The sequence below is a fragment of the Mastigoproctus giganteus genome, chromosome 6 (genome assembly GCF_048544385.1).
Source record: "Mastigoproctus giganteus isolate SK-2022 chromosome 6, ASM4854438v1, whole genome shotgun sequence".
Lineage (NCBI taxonomy): Eukaryota > Metazoa > Arthropoda > Arachnida > Uropygi > Thelyphonidae > Mastigoproctus > Mastigoproctus giganteus.
In genome coordinates, this window is record NC_143580.1 from 228,537,901 (window position 1) to 228,554,665 (window position 16,765).

A 16,765-nucleotide genomic window follows, 5' to 3' on the forward strand; every position below is an offset into this window, starting at 1 on the left:
AAGTAACGCCGAGAGCGAAAGAGAAAACCAAGTTTTTTAGATGCAGAGGAAGCAATATTTGTAATGTGCTTGTGCCAAGAGAGATTAGAAGTCAGGATAATCCCCAAAAGAGATATATCATTTTGCCTAGAAATCGGAGTGTCACTAAACATAAGCATAGGAGCAGAAGAATCCTTTTTGCGAGATATAAGACAAGGCTGAGTTTTAGAAGGGTTGAAATCAACTAAGTTGTCTTTGCTCCACTGGAGAATTACCTGAAGATCGGCATTTAAGGAATTGGTAGCAGATTTTCGAGAAGTTGAAGCTGATTGAACAGGGCAAGGTTTCTCAAAATGGAAAGTGGAATGCAGTGTGCTATCATCGGCAAAACTATGGATAGGATTTCCAATCAATGGAAGAGGGTCATTAATATACAAGAGGAAAAGAGTGGGTGAAAGAACTGGACCTTGGGGTACACCGGCATTAGTGGAGAAGTTAGAAGACAGAGAGCCATCTACCAACACCCTCAGTGAGCGATCAGAGAGAAAATTGGATAACCAATACTAAAAACAGTTGGCAAACAATAAGATGGAAGCTTGTTTAGAAGACCTTTATGCCAAACACGATCGAAGGCCTTTGGGATGTCAAGAGCAACTACTTGTGTTTCACTGAACCTTTCCATTGAATTGGTCCATAAATGGGTAACATAAGCCAGAACATCACCAGTGGATCGACAGTGACGGAATGCATACTGGCGATCGTTGATCAGACGGAAGGTTTCTAGGTAGTTTAAGAGTTGGCGGTTAATTGATTTCTCCATTACTTCAGAAAGAGTAGAAGTAATTGCAATGGGATGATAATTGGATGGGAGGGATTTGTCACCCTTTTTAGGAACTGGCTGGATATGAGCAAATTTCCAAGCAGAAGGAAAAACACATTTGGAATAAGAAAGTGAAAAAAGGCGGCAAAGAATAGGAGTAAGTTCAGGAGCACGGGTTTTGAGAACAAGTGGAGAAATACCATCGGGACCTGGAGATTTCTTAGCATCAAGATTCGTCAAAATCCTTCTGACATCCTTTTGACGGAAGAACACAAGGAGGCATTGAATGGAGCATGTTGGGAATGGTGGGAGGTGTTTTACCAAGATCATTAATATATGAGTTGGAAGAAAAATGGGATGCTAGCAGGTCAGCTTTATCCTTTGCTGAAGTGACAACAGAACCATCTGGTTTGGACAGAGGTGGGAGCAGAGATGGGAAAAAGATGCGGCCAATAGCTTTGGCAAGGGACCAGAATGCTCAGCTACCATTAGGGCAAGAAGCAAATTTTCTACTCTTAGCCTGTTCAAACTCTAGTTTGGACTGATTAATAGCTGTTGCTTTACAATTGTTGTGAACTTTGGTGTAGGCAGTAAATGTAACTTAAGAATTACAAACAAGCCAATTACGATATGCAACATTCTTCTCTTGAATAGCCTTAGCATATTTATTAGGAAATCAAGGTTTAGATAAAGGACGAGATTTTAAAGTGGATTGTGGAATAAAGGATTCCATTCCTACAAGAATAATTTCACTGACATGATCTGAGCAAACGTTGACATCAGAAGTTTTGAAACAGTAAACCGACCAAGGAAAAGAATAAAATAGGTCTCGCAGATTATCCCATTTTGCATCCTTGTAATGCTAAACAATATGAGGTTGGGAATAGCTATGAGATAAAGGTTCCATTGGAGAAGAGACAATCACCAAGTTGTGATCTGAGGTGCCTAAAGGACCACTCACTTCAACCGTGTACTCGAAAGGGTTGTTTGTGAGAAACAGATCAAGTGTGTTGGCTGTATGGTTAGGATTGTCCGGTATTCTTGTAGGTAAATGAACAATCTGGGCAAGGTCATTAGAAATTGCAAAAGCCTCAGCATCTCGACCAGCTGGGTCGGTGTGACTAGAAAATGGAAGCCAGCTGGAGTTGTGAACATTAAAATCACCAAGGAAAATTACCTCACTGTTAGGAAAGTTGGACTGGAGAAAGTCAAAAAGCTCCAAGTGATTAGTGGAGTTGGGAGAACGGAAGAGACAACAGATGAATTTTACACAATGACGTGAAGAGATTTTAAGCCAGAGAAGATAAAAAAGAGGAGATTCCAAATTGCCAAGTCTCTGACAGGGAATATCAGAACGGACATATGCACAAGTACCACCTTTGAGGTGAAAGGAATCATACAGCGAATAATTTGGGCATCTGAGATGATCAGTAGTTGAATCAACCGATAACTGAGATTCTGTCAGAAAAAGTACATGGGGTTTGGCAGACTGCAAGTGGAAATGGACATCGTTAAGATTAGAATTGAGACCAGGTATATTTGTGAAATGAATTAGGAAGTGCTTGGGAGGTTTAGATCTTTTCACAGATAAGCTTGCTCTATTAGTTTGACAATTCATGGTGTATTCAATAGTAAGAAAAAGTGAGTGGGACATGCTGTATGAAGTAATGAAATTTTTGGATATGGCATACACATGGCAAGAATATACCCAGATCCTTGACATAACGGCCTCGACAATGCTCCCCGCATACACACTACTCGGACTCCCTCCAGTCACTATCTGGCAGAGTAGAGATAGCAAGATTATAAACTAGCTGATCCGGAAGTTTCCTAGAGAGTTACCAATAGGTTCAGTCCGGTGTTCTAACTAGCGGCCGGCCTGCGAACACCGTTTTAGAGCTGTACCCTTGAAATGTAAGGAATATTGGTTCTCGCCACGATGTTCATCATAACCTCAAAAGTCATCAATCATACTGCATGATGGAAGAGATAGGGACGGGTTGACCGGAACTTAGCTCTCTAGAGACTAAACATGGGTTCCACCACTTCAAGCCTCCAATAAGCAAAGTGGTGATATTGCACCGGTTGATGAGAGTCATCTACCACCTAGTACTGCCTTGTAACATAGAGGGGCGGCATTCCTCCATGTGGTGTGGGTGCCACACCTCGACCCCTGCTTACGTTGGTTCACACGTGGGTGGTCACCCACCATGTACTTGTGCATGGAGGTTATACCCAGGATTACTAACAGTCCCACCATCGTGAAGGTGCAAGCAGAAGATTTGGTTGTCACAGACCGTCCAGACTTCGCCGAAATTGGGTCCACTTGAATTGAGTGTCACCCGAATATCAGTTCCATCAGCGTTTTAGACTCCCAGGTAGGAAATGCAGCTTGTCTGGCATATCTGAGAGAATGTCTGTGACAACCTCACGGACCTGACTAACTGATAAAATGTTAAAATAAAACTTTACTAAAAATATGCAGTGAGAATTCATCATCATCATCATCATGAACTTGGTCCGGCTTAGGTCTTTTAAGACCTGTTCCGTTGTGCAGTGAGAATTAAGAAATAGAACTAAAAATCTAATAAAATATATGGAAACTATTAAAATACTATGCACAGACAAATAAATACCAAAAGTAAATATACTAAAAGTGATAAAATATAAAGACTAAGAGTGTTAAAACAAATTTTGTCTTTATATTTTATTGCTTTTAGTATATTTACTTTTTTAGTATTTATTTGCTGTTCATAATATTTTAACAGTTTCAATATATTTTACTAAATTTTTATTTTTTAATTCTCACATATTTTTAATAAAGTTTTATTTTAACATTTTATCAGTTGTCACATTATTTATTTCCAGTATGTTTATTCCCAATGCTCAAGACCTTTTGCATGCCCTAATTATTTAATTTGAAAGTTGTTGTTTTAAGAGCATGAAGAGAAGTATAGGAAAATTACCAAAAACTGTTTAACTTTTTGCAAAAAAATTTAACTACTGTAATTAACTACTACATTATAATTTCATTTTAAAGTATTCATAATATCAATAACCAGAAGTGAGAAAAAAAAAAAAAATGATCATATGAATGAACAGTAATGAGCAATAAACCTACTATCTGTAAAAATTAAGCTGTTTTAAGTAAAAATGTTGCAATTTAATTGATTGCACCTCAACAAAAATACATAAAACAGTTTGGCAATGTTTCAAGAAGTTACAGTTTCATGTTTCCAGGCTGTTAGACTGTGCTGGAAGTTCCAGCATTTCATTCCACATCAATCCAAGAGGAGCCAGTCTAACAGCCTGATGCCATGAAACTGTGAATTCTCAAAATGTAGCCAAGCTGTTCAAATTGTTTCTATTGAATTGTACTCAATCAAACTGCAACATATTCAATTTCATTCAGAAATATTCATGTGTAATAACATTATAAGCTTCTGAAGAGTAATATGTGAAAATCAGGAGGCACGTTAGTTGGGGAGGAGTACACACACACACCACTGTATAAGCATTTTAAGATGTGGGAGAAAAGGCCATCATACCTCACACCGATACTCATGATTATTATTATTATTATTATTATTATTATTATTATTATTATTATTATTACCCATATGGTACAAAGAAGCCTGAGGCTTTTGCTGCATCAGCCAAAAAAAAAAAGAAAAAAAAAAATTTCTGAGTTACCCTGAGAGAGAGAGAGAGAAGAGGAATCACCAAGAAGAGAAGAATGATGATATCCAGCTCAGGACCATGGGTGTGCCAAGCCCATACTCACCAGATGTGAGCCCCTGGGATTTCAGAATTTCATGCAATGCTGATGGGTTAAATACCTTAGTCTGATTCAAGATGCACATTACGAATTTAAATAACTATGTTTGATTATGTAATGGTTCCACCACTTGTTACTCATTTGGAAAGAGGTCCGGATTTGAATTCTGTTGAAGCCTGGAGAAATTTTTACAGGCCTCTTTAACTGGGGCTTTAACTAACAAGCCAATATGAAGCAGGAGTAATATGGTTTTCCTTTGTTGAATTATTCCAGGTCTTTTAGCTCACACAGCAAACAAATGAAGCCATGAACACCCATTTATACAGATATCATACATGGGCACAATCATCGTAAACCAAACACTAACAAGTGTGTGTGTGTGTGTGAGAGAGAGAGAGAGAGAGAGAGAGAGAGAGAGAGAGAGAGAGAGAGAGAGAGAGAGAGAGAAAAGCAAGAGCGAGTTCACTGCTATTAGGATTATCTGTGATCTTCAAAAATTTAATTTTTAATATGTCAAAACCCTTGCAGCATTGGTTTATATTTCTCAAATACTACATCATTAATGAAATTAGTGACAAATGCACATACAGATTCATAAAAAATACATGGTCGATATATATATACATATAAAAAAACTATACCTGAGTTCACGCTCTGGATCATCGGGTTCACCATGATTTAATGGTCGTTTAATGCTTCCACCGTGATTTCTCATTTTGAACTCAAAACCATCCTGAAATAATATATTAAATTATATAAATGAAATTTTCAATTAAAAAATACTTATAAACAACACTAGAGAACTTGTATATATTTTTTAAACTGGCGGTGAAAATCATAAGGGAATTGACTGTCTTTCATTTTTAATATTTATTTTAAAAAGTATATAAATCAATTATAAAAATTCTTTGAATTCTGCATAAGTAGTGAATAAAGGTAACAGAATAGCACATTTGAAAGCAGCCTGCAAACCATATCTGGTATAGTAATAACTGAAATCTAACTTAAGAATAAATGATACAAATGTCATTTATTTTTAAATATTTTTGGGCGAGATAACAGTATATGAATTTGACAGTCCCAAGAAATGTAAATTCTATGTGGTTGACTTTAAAATATACTTAATTAAAAGCAGCAGCAGCATTTAAACACAGAAAGCAAACGATCACTGTAATAGCACAAAAAAACAGAACTTTGGTGTTGGGTCCACTGTTGTTTTGTATATTTATCAATGATATTGATGAAGGTATAACCAAGTAATTACAGAGCAGTTAGTTTAACTTCTGTTCCGGGTAAAATAATGGAGTCACTGGTTAAAGATGCATTGCAGGATCATCTAGACAAGACTGCAGCAATAATTCAGACACAGCATGGGTTTGTTAAGGGAAAGTTGTCTGACAAATTTGATTGGTTATTATGATGTGGTTACAAAGGAACTGGATGCAAAAAATAATTTTGATATCATATATTTCGATTTCAGGAAAGCTTTTGAAGCTGTTGCGCATGGAATTGTACAAATTGGAGCAGAATAGTATTAAGGGTAAGTTGCTACAATGGATAAAAGGATGGTTAAGTGGGAGAAGACAGAGGGTGGTAATCAATGGGTGCTGCTCTTTGTGGACTAATGTTATTAGTGGAGTCCCACAGGGTTCGGTGTTAGGTCCACTGTTGTTTTGTATATTTATCAATGATATTAATGAAGGTATATCAGGGTTAATGTCGAAGTTTGCAGATGATACAAAGGTTGGCAGGGTTGTTAATGACAGTAATGGCAGTGTGCTACTGCAACAGGATCTAGATAATTTGGGCAGATGGCTAAGAAGTGGCAACTGAAGTTTAACCGTGACAAATGCAAAGTACTGCATATGGGTAGAAGTAACCCCAGAGAAACGTACCAACTGTGTGGTACTACACTTAAGGTGGTAGAAAATGAAAAAGACCTGGGAGTAATTGTGCAGGCAGATATGAAGTTCTCTGAGCAATGCAGACAGGCTGCCAGGGCAGGTCATGGGGTTTTGTCAATGATATATAGGAATTTTGCTAGCAGGGAAAAGGAGGTGATTATCCCTCTGTATAAGGTAATGGTCAAGCCACGCCTTGAGTACTGCGTACAGGTCTGGAGGCCTCATTTTAGGAAGGATGTAAATTTACTTGAGCATGTACAGAGAAGAGTAACAAGATTGGTGAGGGGAATGAAGGGATCCTCTTACCAAGAGAGGCTTAAGTTCTGCAAATTGCAGTGGCTGGAGACTAGGCATCTTCACGGTGATCTGATTGAGGTATATAAAGCCTTGAATGGGTTGAGCATGCTGAATTCTGATGGGATCCTTCCACTTGTTCAGATTACGAACCTAAGGGGGCATAAATTCAAATTAAGAAAAAACAGATGTAGAATAGATGTGCAGAAATTTGCCTTTAGCCAGCGGGTGGTTAATTGCTGGAACAAACTTCCATCTGTCGTTGTGGAAGTTGATAGGTTGAATAAATTTAAGGAGGAACTGGACAGGCATTTGGAGGGAATGGTGTTTTTTTTTTTTTTTTTTTTTTTTTTTGGCTGATGCTGCATAAGCTCATACACATGCTTTCTTGAATCACATGCCACTACTACTGCTACTTATCATTAGCAGCCAAAAGCAATAGTTGAGTAGAATGTCAATGTGTCTGAAAGATATCCATTCTATGGCATATTTGCTGTCTAGCTTTCAAGTTTTTGTACTGTCCTCTGAGTATCTCAAAGATATCAAAAGCATGTCTTCTTCCATGCTTCTCCTCTACCTCCAGAAGAAAATGGGTGGTTAAAAGCTTACAGGACATGCATTGAATATGATGTATTTAGTATTCAAATGGCTAAATGAACTTTTCTGTATCTGCTATAAAGTAAAGGGAGAAGAACTCATACTTTTCCCATAACCAAAAAGTGGTAATCCAATTTCACCTTGAGCTTTAAACTTGCCACCTTGGGAAGCAATTTACTCCAACAATCTGCCCAAAGGTAAAGTCATAAATACAGTTTGCTGTTACTCCAAAATATGTTATATTTATGTCCCTTAGTTCTTGTCTCCACTAGCAGCAATAATATACTTCTACCCCCATCATTTACTGATCTGGTTCAAGGTCTTATACTCTTTTAACTTATGCCCACCAAGGTTTCCAAGCTTTGCAATCCAAACACCTTCTAAACTATTTTTCATAGAGATGATTATTAGTGTCACCAGTCTTGTTGGCCCTTCTTTGAACCCTCCTAGAGGTTCTATGTCTTGTCTTGTGTGTGTGGGGGGGGCCCTCCTGCCCCGAGCATAACATTCCAAATGTGGTTTTACCATCATCTTTTACAAAGGACCAATGGCATCTTTAAAAGCTTGTACAAATCACAGGCAGGACACAATATGTTTTCCTAGCTGCCTGTTTACACTGCATTGTAAATTTCATACCTGATTGTATGATAACTTTCCTCCCCCTCCAACTCTTTTTCATACAGAACTAATTCCCCAGATGCAAGACCTCACATTTTGTAGCATTAAACCTTAGTTGCTACTTTTCAGAACATATCTGAAAGTCATTTTGAAGGAACATGACGTAGTTCTTGTGATCTGGAATTTTCTTCCATTGAAATGTGAAATGTTTGCCGACCTTTCTAAAACAGGACATGATCTAGCCAAGAAGGATGCCTTTGTGTGTGCTAGGTATCTAGAGTGTCAAGAAATTAGCTGCCAACTCAGCGTTCTGATGGGCATCTATGAGAGCTTGAGGTGTAGCATAAATGCCCTCGAAGAAATTAATATCAGGAGCCCATCAAGCTCTTGGCTGCCCAGCTCAACGGCACAGCTCACTCCTGTACATCAGGCAACACAGAGGCAATCTCCAAGGCAGAATGCACTGGTCCCAAAGGAACTAGTTATTGTTGGTGACTCTATTGTCAGGGTGATGAGGAATATATTATGCAAGAAGGACAGGTGGAACAGGACCAGGGTATGTCTGCCAGGGGCAAAGGTTGATGATGTTGTAGAGCAGATATCATCTTTTAAGGGCACTAAAGGTGATATTGTTTTACACATTGGAACTAATGACATTAAGAGTAAGAGATCTGCAGATTTACTCAACAAGTACAGGACAATGTTGAAAAAGTCACGAGTTAGGGTTGAATGTGAAAGTGTCTGAAATTCTGCCCAGACATGATAGGAGGGAGTATATGATCAGAGCCTTGTCAGTCAATTCAGCCCTGGAGAGATTATGCAAGGTTCAAGGGGTAGAATTTTTTTCAGCCTGGTCTGTGCTTGTTGACAGGAGAGATTGCTTCTACAGGGATGGGATACACTTAAATAGAAGGGTGCAAGAATATTTGCTGATGCTATTGAGGCAGTGTTAGGTGGGTTTGAAAACTGCTAGCTTGGGGGGGGGGGGATACACAGACTAAAAGGTTAACAGTGGCTGCAGGCAGAGGCAAAAGTATTCTTGCACTGCTTCTATTAGAATGAGCAGCAGCATGGAGAGGAAGGCAATGAAGATTTCCAGGACTGTTGGGAGTCATAGTGGAACGAATAAATACATGGGCTGTGTTAGAGTAACTAAGAGTAGAAACACGTGAATGTATACTTGCATATACACACCAATGCTAGGAGTATAGTTAATAAATTTGATGAGTTTGAAGTGCTAGTCAAGACATCAAAGGCAGATATTGTCGTGATATCAGAGAAGTGGTGCCACACAGATATAAAGCAGTACACAATTGAATTTGGGGAATACAATGCATACACAAAGGATAGACAGGACAAGAAGGGAGGAGGGGTTATGCTGTTAGTTAAGAAACACAAAATCTACAGAAGTGCATCCAATTAATGTTGTTGAACAATGCAATGTCGAGTCTATTTGGTGACATAAGCACTGGGAGAGAAAAAATGAGTCGGTGTATGTTATAGGCCTAATGAATCTGATGAGTATAATGAGCAATTGTGCAGAGAAATAAGAGTGGGCCAATAAATCAGAATGTCTTATAATGGGGGATTTTAACTTTCCAGATACTGACTGGAACTTGTAGATTTGTCACTCGCACACTAAAAAATACTTTTTTGGATTTATTGGATGACTGTTTTCTAAAGTAGCATGTTCGAGAGGCAACCAGAATGAGTAATAATCTTGATCCAATTATCAGCAGTGATTATTCATGCATTAAGAATTTGTAGATAAAGGTGACAGTGATCACAATGTACTGATAAGGGAATTACTTAAAGATGTATAGGCTAAAGGGAAGGGCTTTTGCTTTCATAAAGGTTTATCAGGTGACACAGAAGCCTATGGCAGATATAAGCTTGTCTGTAATCAAGTCACAAAGGTGGTTAGGTAGGCGAAGGCAGATTACAAGAAATCTTTGACAAGGGATGCAAAGAAAAACAGCAAAGAGTTCTTTACTTATGTAAACTCTAGAAGGATAGGGATGAATCAGATTGGACCACTTAACATAGATGGGTTGACTACTGATGATCATGCTGTTAGCTGATAACTTGAATGAGTATTTTGCATCTACATTCACACATCAGAAGTTATTCAATGAGGGGAATGCTAGAAGTTTATCAAACTCTAACTGGGAGCTAAGTGATTTTGTAATAACTGAGAGCAAAGTGGAGGAGAAATTGTTGAAGTTAAACATAAAAAAAGGCACCTGGGCTAGACGGTATCTATCCAGTTATATTAAAGGAGGCAGCAAAGGGAGTAAGCAAACCCTTAGCCATAATTATGAGAGCTTCCTTGGACTCAGGGGAGGACCACCTACCTAATATGATGTTGGTCCTCCACGTGCAGCCAAAACAGCTCATACCTGGTGAGGCATGGATGCTACAAGATTTTTAAATGTGTCTTATGGTATCTAGTACCAACACATAACCAGCAGATCCTTTAACTCCTGTAAGGTCTGTGGTTAAGATGCTGCAGATCGGAGTTGCTGTTCCAACACAAACTACAGATGCTCGATGGGACTGATGTCTGGGGAATTTGGAGGACAGAGCAATACAAACATTCCAATTACCGTCGAGTTGTGCCACAGTCACCCTTCTGTTGCCACGTACCATCCAGGAGAGCCTTCGCTCACCTCAAGGATTGATGAACCATGGTCATCCAGTACTTTGCTGGCGGTTTGTGGGTTTTCCCTCCTCGGACCACTTTCGGTAGGTACTAACCATGGCTGGCCATGAGCACCCCAACAACCATGCCATTTTGGATATGCTCTGATCCAGTCATCTGGCCATTACAATTTGGCCTTTGTCAAACTCGATTAAGTCCGCTGCCTTTCCATTCTGAAGAACAAGAGTAACACTGATTAACAGAGCTCAGTATCGGGTGTTTTTTATACCATGTCCCAACCTGTTCACGTGCCATAGTTCACCTGCAGTTGCTTCGATTTGCATAACGACTCACTAGTCATAATGTTTTGGCTGATCAGTGTATATACAGGGTGATTCACTACCAGTGCAACAAACTTGCAGGAGGTGTAGGGGACACAAAGACGAATCAGAATCACATAGCATTGCAGGGTCCGAAATGCCTTCGTCATGTGGTAGAGGATGTTGAACGGGAGGTCGCGTGAACAGCGATCCCGCTGGAAGTCAGCATTTGCAAACCGTTTCTGTTGAAGAAACCAAGTAGCAAAAGTCCTCCGGAGTGGATAATCCGCAGGCTCCAATGATTGGACGCGTTGCAGATGGTATGAACTCATTTGGTTTGTTGACAGTATCCTCCATACAGTGGATTGGGAAATACCCAATCGTTGGCCTATCGCTCGAGTACTTGTACTCAGATTGCCTTCTGCAAGACATAGGACATTCTCCTTATTGTCTGGCGTCCTCGTCGTTCGCTCTCGATTCATGGTACCTCGCGTGAAACAACCAGTCTCACGTAACCTTCTCATCATACGATTAAAATCGTATGATGAGGAGCACGCCTGTGTGGGAAACGTTCCTGGTACAAGCGCAGAGCGGCGCGCCGTTACAATCCGCAGCTCCATATGTGAGGTGCATGTCGGCCAATTCAATGTTTGAATACTCGTCCATCCTACTGTCTTGGGAACCAGTTCGCAAATGCTGACTTCCAGTGGGATTGCTGTTTACGCGACCTCCCGTTCAACGTCCTCTACCGCATGATGAAGGCATTTCGGACCCTGCAATGCTATGTGATTCCGATTCGTCTTTGTGCCCCCTACACCTCCTGCAAGTTTGTCGCACTGGTAGTGAATTACCCTGTATATATATATATATATATATATATATTTATTTTTTTATTTTTTTTTTTTTTCCCTTATGCTGGATCCAAAACATGAAAGGTATTGAAACCTGTAGTATTCTAGTATTATGTAGGTTAAAAAGAAGACTGACACTGCACTTGAATTTCTGTACATTGTAATTTTCATTAAATAGAATAAAAGGAAGGTTGTTCCAAAGAGCAGTACAGGAAAAATTAATTCAGTGAGTTTGGAGTTGAAAATATTTGATATAAAAGCTAATAGCACATGTCTCAGAAACTGAATTTGTAGCCACATTAAAAAGAACTGTTGAGTAGAACTGATGAAAATTAGAGCAATTCAAGGGGCCAACTCATTATAACAATAATTCTGAATAGTTCCTGTGGGAATTGGCTCAATATGAGTTCCCAACATTAACCAGTTTTATTGCATGTTGCAAATATCTAGTACAAATGTATTTCTTCTTGCTAGATTAATAATAATATGTTTCTGTTATAGTCTCTAAATGGCTGAGGCCAGAAGAGTTTGCAAATTCACTGTGATTGCAAACAATGAATTGTTAATGGCAGCCAGATTTTCAGTGCCACAGTCACAATGGGCCATGCATTTTTTGTGGCAGCATATGGGTTCAAAACTGCAACTTCCTTACTTGAGGCTGCACACACACCTTGATAGTCATTTGTTTACGCCTGGTGGCACTACCCTGATGTGTACCACTAGAAACTCAAAATGTGTTTTAATAACCGTAACTTATATTACTGTGATATTATGGTTATGTACCTGCCTCCTCATTCAAGAAATGTCAATCAATTAACTTTTTTGAGTGTCCAGTTTTCTAAATTAATCGTAACACACACATTAACATATATAAAAGTTGAGAGCCAAACAACTGCAATTACCGGAGTAGCTCTTCCAGAATTTTTACCATCCCTGTAAACGACAGGAGGCACTGGAGATTTGGTCCCACGATGAGTTACAACAGGAGAGGGCGATTTATGAATATCTCCATTAACCAGTCCAACTGGAGACATGGGTGGAGGTAATGGTGAAGGAGACAGTCCTCTATCTGAGGCAACACTTACTGATCGAGCTGGAGAATAGGAGGAACTTGTAATAGGACTTGGACTTGGTGGAGGCAATGGACTAGGAGAAGGTTCTGGACTAGCTGTCTGGACATCAGCAGAAATCTGGCTATCCTCCTATAACAAAATTAATAAACTGAGCTTTTGCAAACCAAGCAAATCCAACATATTATAAGCGTACAAGCATATATTAAAAAATTCTTTTATATATCAAACGTAAATGTAATTGAGTGGCATTGCTTATAAATATGGATTACTTACTTTTGTAGATGAATGTCTTGCAAACTCTTTCTAATGTTTTCTTACATTGTTGTAAGCTGACTACTACTGTTATTTTTTTAGAACCTACTACAGAATAATGAATAGATCTGACCAGGCACTAAAGGATAATTCAAAATTTGTTGAAACCATATGTGGTTCCAATGCTCAAAATACTAGCATTCAACAAATAAGAGTTAATAAGATTTTAAAAAAAAAAAAGCACTTGTTCTTGCATAAATTCAGAATTTTAATATTCTTTGTGAAAGTACTTGACTATAAGAATATTGGCAAAATTAGCATTAGTAGAGGCATATGATGCAAGAAAGCAAGCTTATTCAGCATCAGCCAAAAAAAAAAAAAAAAAAAACCTTCCACTTCACCCCTCCGTTCGTTCGAAATACCTGTCCAGCTGAGCCTTAAATTTATTTAGGCTATCAACTTCCACAACAAGGAATGGAAGTCTGTTCCACCAACCAACTACCCGCTGGATAAAGGCAAATTTCCGCACATCTATACTATATCCATCTTTTTTGAATTTATTTGAATTTATACCCTCAATTTGAATTTATGCCCTCTCAGGTGAATATTCTGAGCAAGAGGAAGAATCCCATCAGCATTGAGCATGCTCAAACCATTCAAGGCTTTATACACCTCTATCAGATCACGTCGCTGGTGACTAGTCTCCAGACACTGTAATTTGCAAAACTTAAGCCTTTCTTCGTAAGAGCAACCCTTTGTTCCATTCACTAATCTTGTTGCCCTTCTCTGTACTCGTTCCAGCAGCTCTACATCCTTCTTGAAATGAGGCCTCCAGACCTGTATACAGTACTCAAGGTGTGGCCTGACTATTGCCTTATAGAAGGGAATAATCACCTCCTTATCCCTGCTAGAAAAATTCCTGTATATCATTGACAAGACACCCATGAGCTACTCTTGCAGCCCGTCTGCACTGTCAGAGAACTTCATATCTGCCTGCACAATTACCTCCAGGTCCTTTTCATTCTCTACCACTGTCAGTGTAGTACCACAGAGTTGATATGTTGCTCTGGGGTTGCTGTTTCCCATATGTAGTACTTTACATTTGTCAATGTTAAACTTCATTTGCCACTAAGCAAAGGCAAATGGATAACTGCAATCAGATCAAGTTGCCACCATTGCTGACTGCAATCAGTAGTCAGTGCAATCACTTTAACTGAATGACATGACTTACTCCTGTTACTTCAAGTTTGAGGAAAAGAATAGACAAACTTTAGGAATTTTTTTTTTTTTTTTTTTTTTTTATGTAAACCCCAAACAGAAGAGGTATTAGAACCTATAGTACTTAGTATTGTGTTTGGGTTGGAGGTTGAGAAGACAAAAGAAGATATTTGTTGACATTGGACTTGAACTTCTGTAAACTGTAATTTTCAGGAAATACATATGAAGGAAGGTTGTTCCAGGACATGGCAGTTGAATGAATAAACGAGGAAGATGAAAAGTTGATTCTGTGAGTTTGAAGTTGGACAGTAAATGGATATTGGCTAGTGGCTGCATGTGTTCAGACTGTTTTGAAAGAGAGAGCGGTAATTATAGAAGCCAATTCAGAGGAACAGTGCCCATATCTGCAGAAAAGGCATACAGCAGACACAGTATGTCTATAAATAAAAAACCTAGTTTTTTAGATGCAAAGGAAGCAATATTTGTAATGTGCTTGTGCCAAGAGAGGTTAGCAGTCAGGGTAATCCCCAAAAGAGATATATCATTTTGCTTAGAAATCAGAGTGTCACCAAAGATAAGCATAGGAGCAGAAGACTCCTTTTTTGCAAGATATAAGACAAGACTAAGTTTTAGAAGGGTTGAAATCGACTAAGTTGTCTTTGCTCCACTGGAGAAATACCTGAAGATCAGCATTTAAGGAATTGGTAGCAGATTTCTGAGAGGTTGAAGCTGATCGAGCAGGGCAAGGTTTCTCAAAATGGAATGTGGAATGCAATGTGCTATCATCGGCAAAACTATGGATAGGATTTCCAGTCAATGGAAGAAGGTCATTAATATACAAGAGGAAAAGAGTGGGGGAAAGAACTGAACCTTGGGGGACACCGGCATTAGTGGAGAAGTTAGAAGACAGAGAGCCATCTACCATCACCCTCAGTGAGCGATCAGAGAGAAAACTGGATACCCAATTACAAAAAACAGTTGGCAAACCATAAGATGGAAGCTTGTTTAGAAGACCTTTATGCCAAACACGATCAAAAGCCTTTGAGATGTCAAGAGCAACTACTTGTGTTTCACCGAGCCTTTCCATTGAATTTGTCCATAAATGGGTAACATAAGCTAGAACATCACTAGTGGATCGACACTGACGGAATCCATACTGGCAATCATTAATCAGACGGTAGGTTTCTAGGTAGTTTAAGAGTTGACGTTTAATTGATTTCTGCATTACTTTAGAAAGAGTAGAAGTAATTGCAATGGGACGATAATTGGATGGGAGGGATTTGTCACCTTTTTTTAGGAACTGGCTGGATATGAGCAAATTTCCAAGCAGAAGGAAAAACACCTTTGGAATAAGAAAGTGAAAAAAGGCGGCAAAGAATAGGAGTAAGTTCAGGAGCACACATTTTGAGAACAAGTGGAGAAATACCATCGGGACCTGGAGCTTTCTTATCATCAAGATTTGTCAAAATCTTGATGACCGAAGGCCATAGGAGGCATTGAATGGAGGGTGTTGGGAATGGTGGGAGGTGTTTTACAAAGATCATTAATGCATGAGTTGGAAGAAAAATGGGATGCTAGCAGGTCAGCTTTATCCTTGGCTGAAGTGACAACAGAACCATCTGGTTTGGACAGAGGTGGGAGCAGAGATGGGCAAAAGTTGCGGCCAATAGCTTTGGCAAGAGACCAGAATGCTCGGCTACAATTAGGGCAAGAAGCAAGTTTTCTACTCTTAGACTGTTCAAACTCTTGTTTAGACTGATTAATAACTGCTTTACAATTGTTGCGAGATTTGGTGTAGGCAGAAAATGAAACTGAAGAATTAGAAAGAAGCCAATCACAATATGCTACGTTCTTCTCTTGAACAGTCTTAGCACATTTATTGGAAAACCAAGGTTTAGATAAAAGATGAGATTTTAAAGTAGAGTGTGGGATAAAGGATTCCATTCCTGCAAGAATAATTTCACTGACACAATCTGAGCAAATGTTGACATCAGAAGTTTTGAAACAGTAATCCGACCAAGGAAAAGAAGAAAAGAAACTCTTGCAGGTCATCTCATTTTGCATTCTTGTAATGCCAAACAACACAAGGTTGGGAATAGCCATGAGATAAAGGCTCCATCTGAGAAGAGACAATCACCAAGTTGTGATCTGAAGTGCCTAAAGGACCTCTCATTTCGACCGTGTACTTAGAAGGGTTGTTTGTGAGAAAAAGATCAAGCATATTCGCTGTATGATTAGGATTGTCCGGTATTCTTATAGGTAAATGAACAATCTGTGCAAGGTCATTAGTAATTGCAAAAGCCTCAGCATCTTGACCAGCTGAGTCGGTGTGAATAGAAAATGGAAGCCAGCTGGAGGTGAACATTAAAATCACCAAGGAAAATTACCTCACTGTTAGGAAAGTTGGACTGGAGAAAGTC

General features: G+C 39.0%; 1 protein-coding gene across 4 annotated transcripts in view; it reads right to left on the reverse strand.

The window, feature by feature from the left end:
- The window catches only part of Myo81F (unconventional myosin 81F), a 326,469-nt gene that overhangs the window by 119,217 nt on the left and 190,487 nt on the right, over positions 1-16,765 (reverse strand). For all 4 annotated transcript variants that reach the window (XM_090376766.1, XM_090376764.1, XM_090376763.1 and 1 more), the window contains 2 exons: positions 12,705-13,004; positions 5,219-5,310 (listed from right to left, as the gene is read on the reverse strand). In XM_090376766.1, the coding sequence (XP_090232892.1) occupies positions 5,219-5,310; positions 12,705-13,004 (392 nt within the window). The remainder of the gene's footprint in view (positions 1-5,218; positions 5,311-12,704; positions 13,005-16,765) is intronic.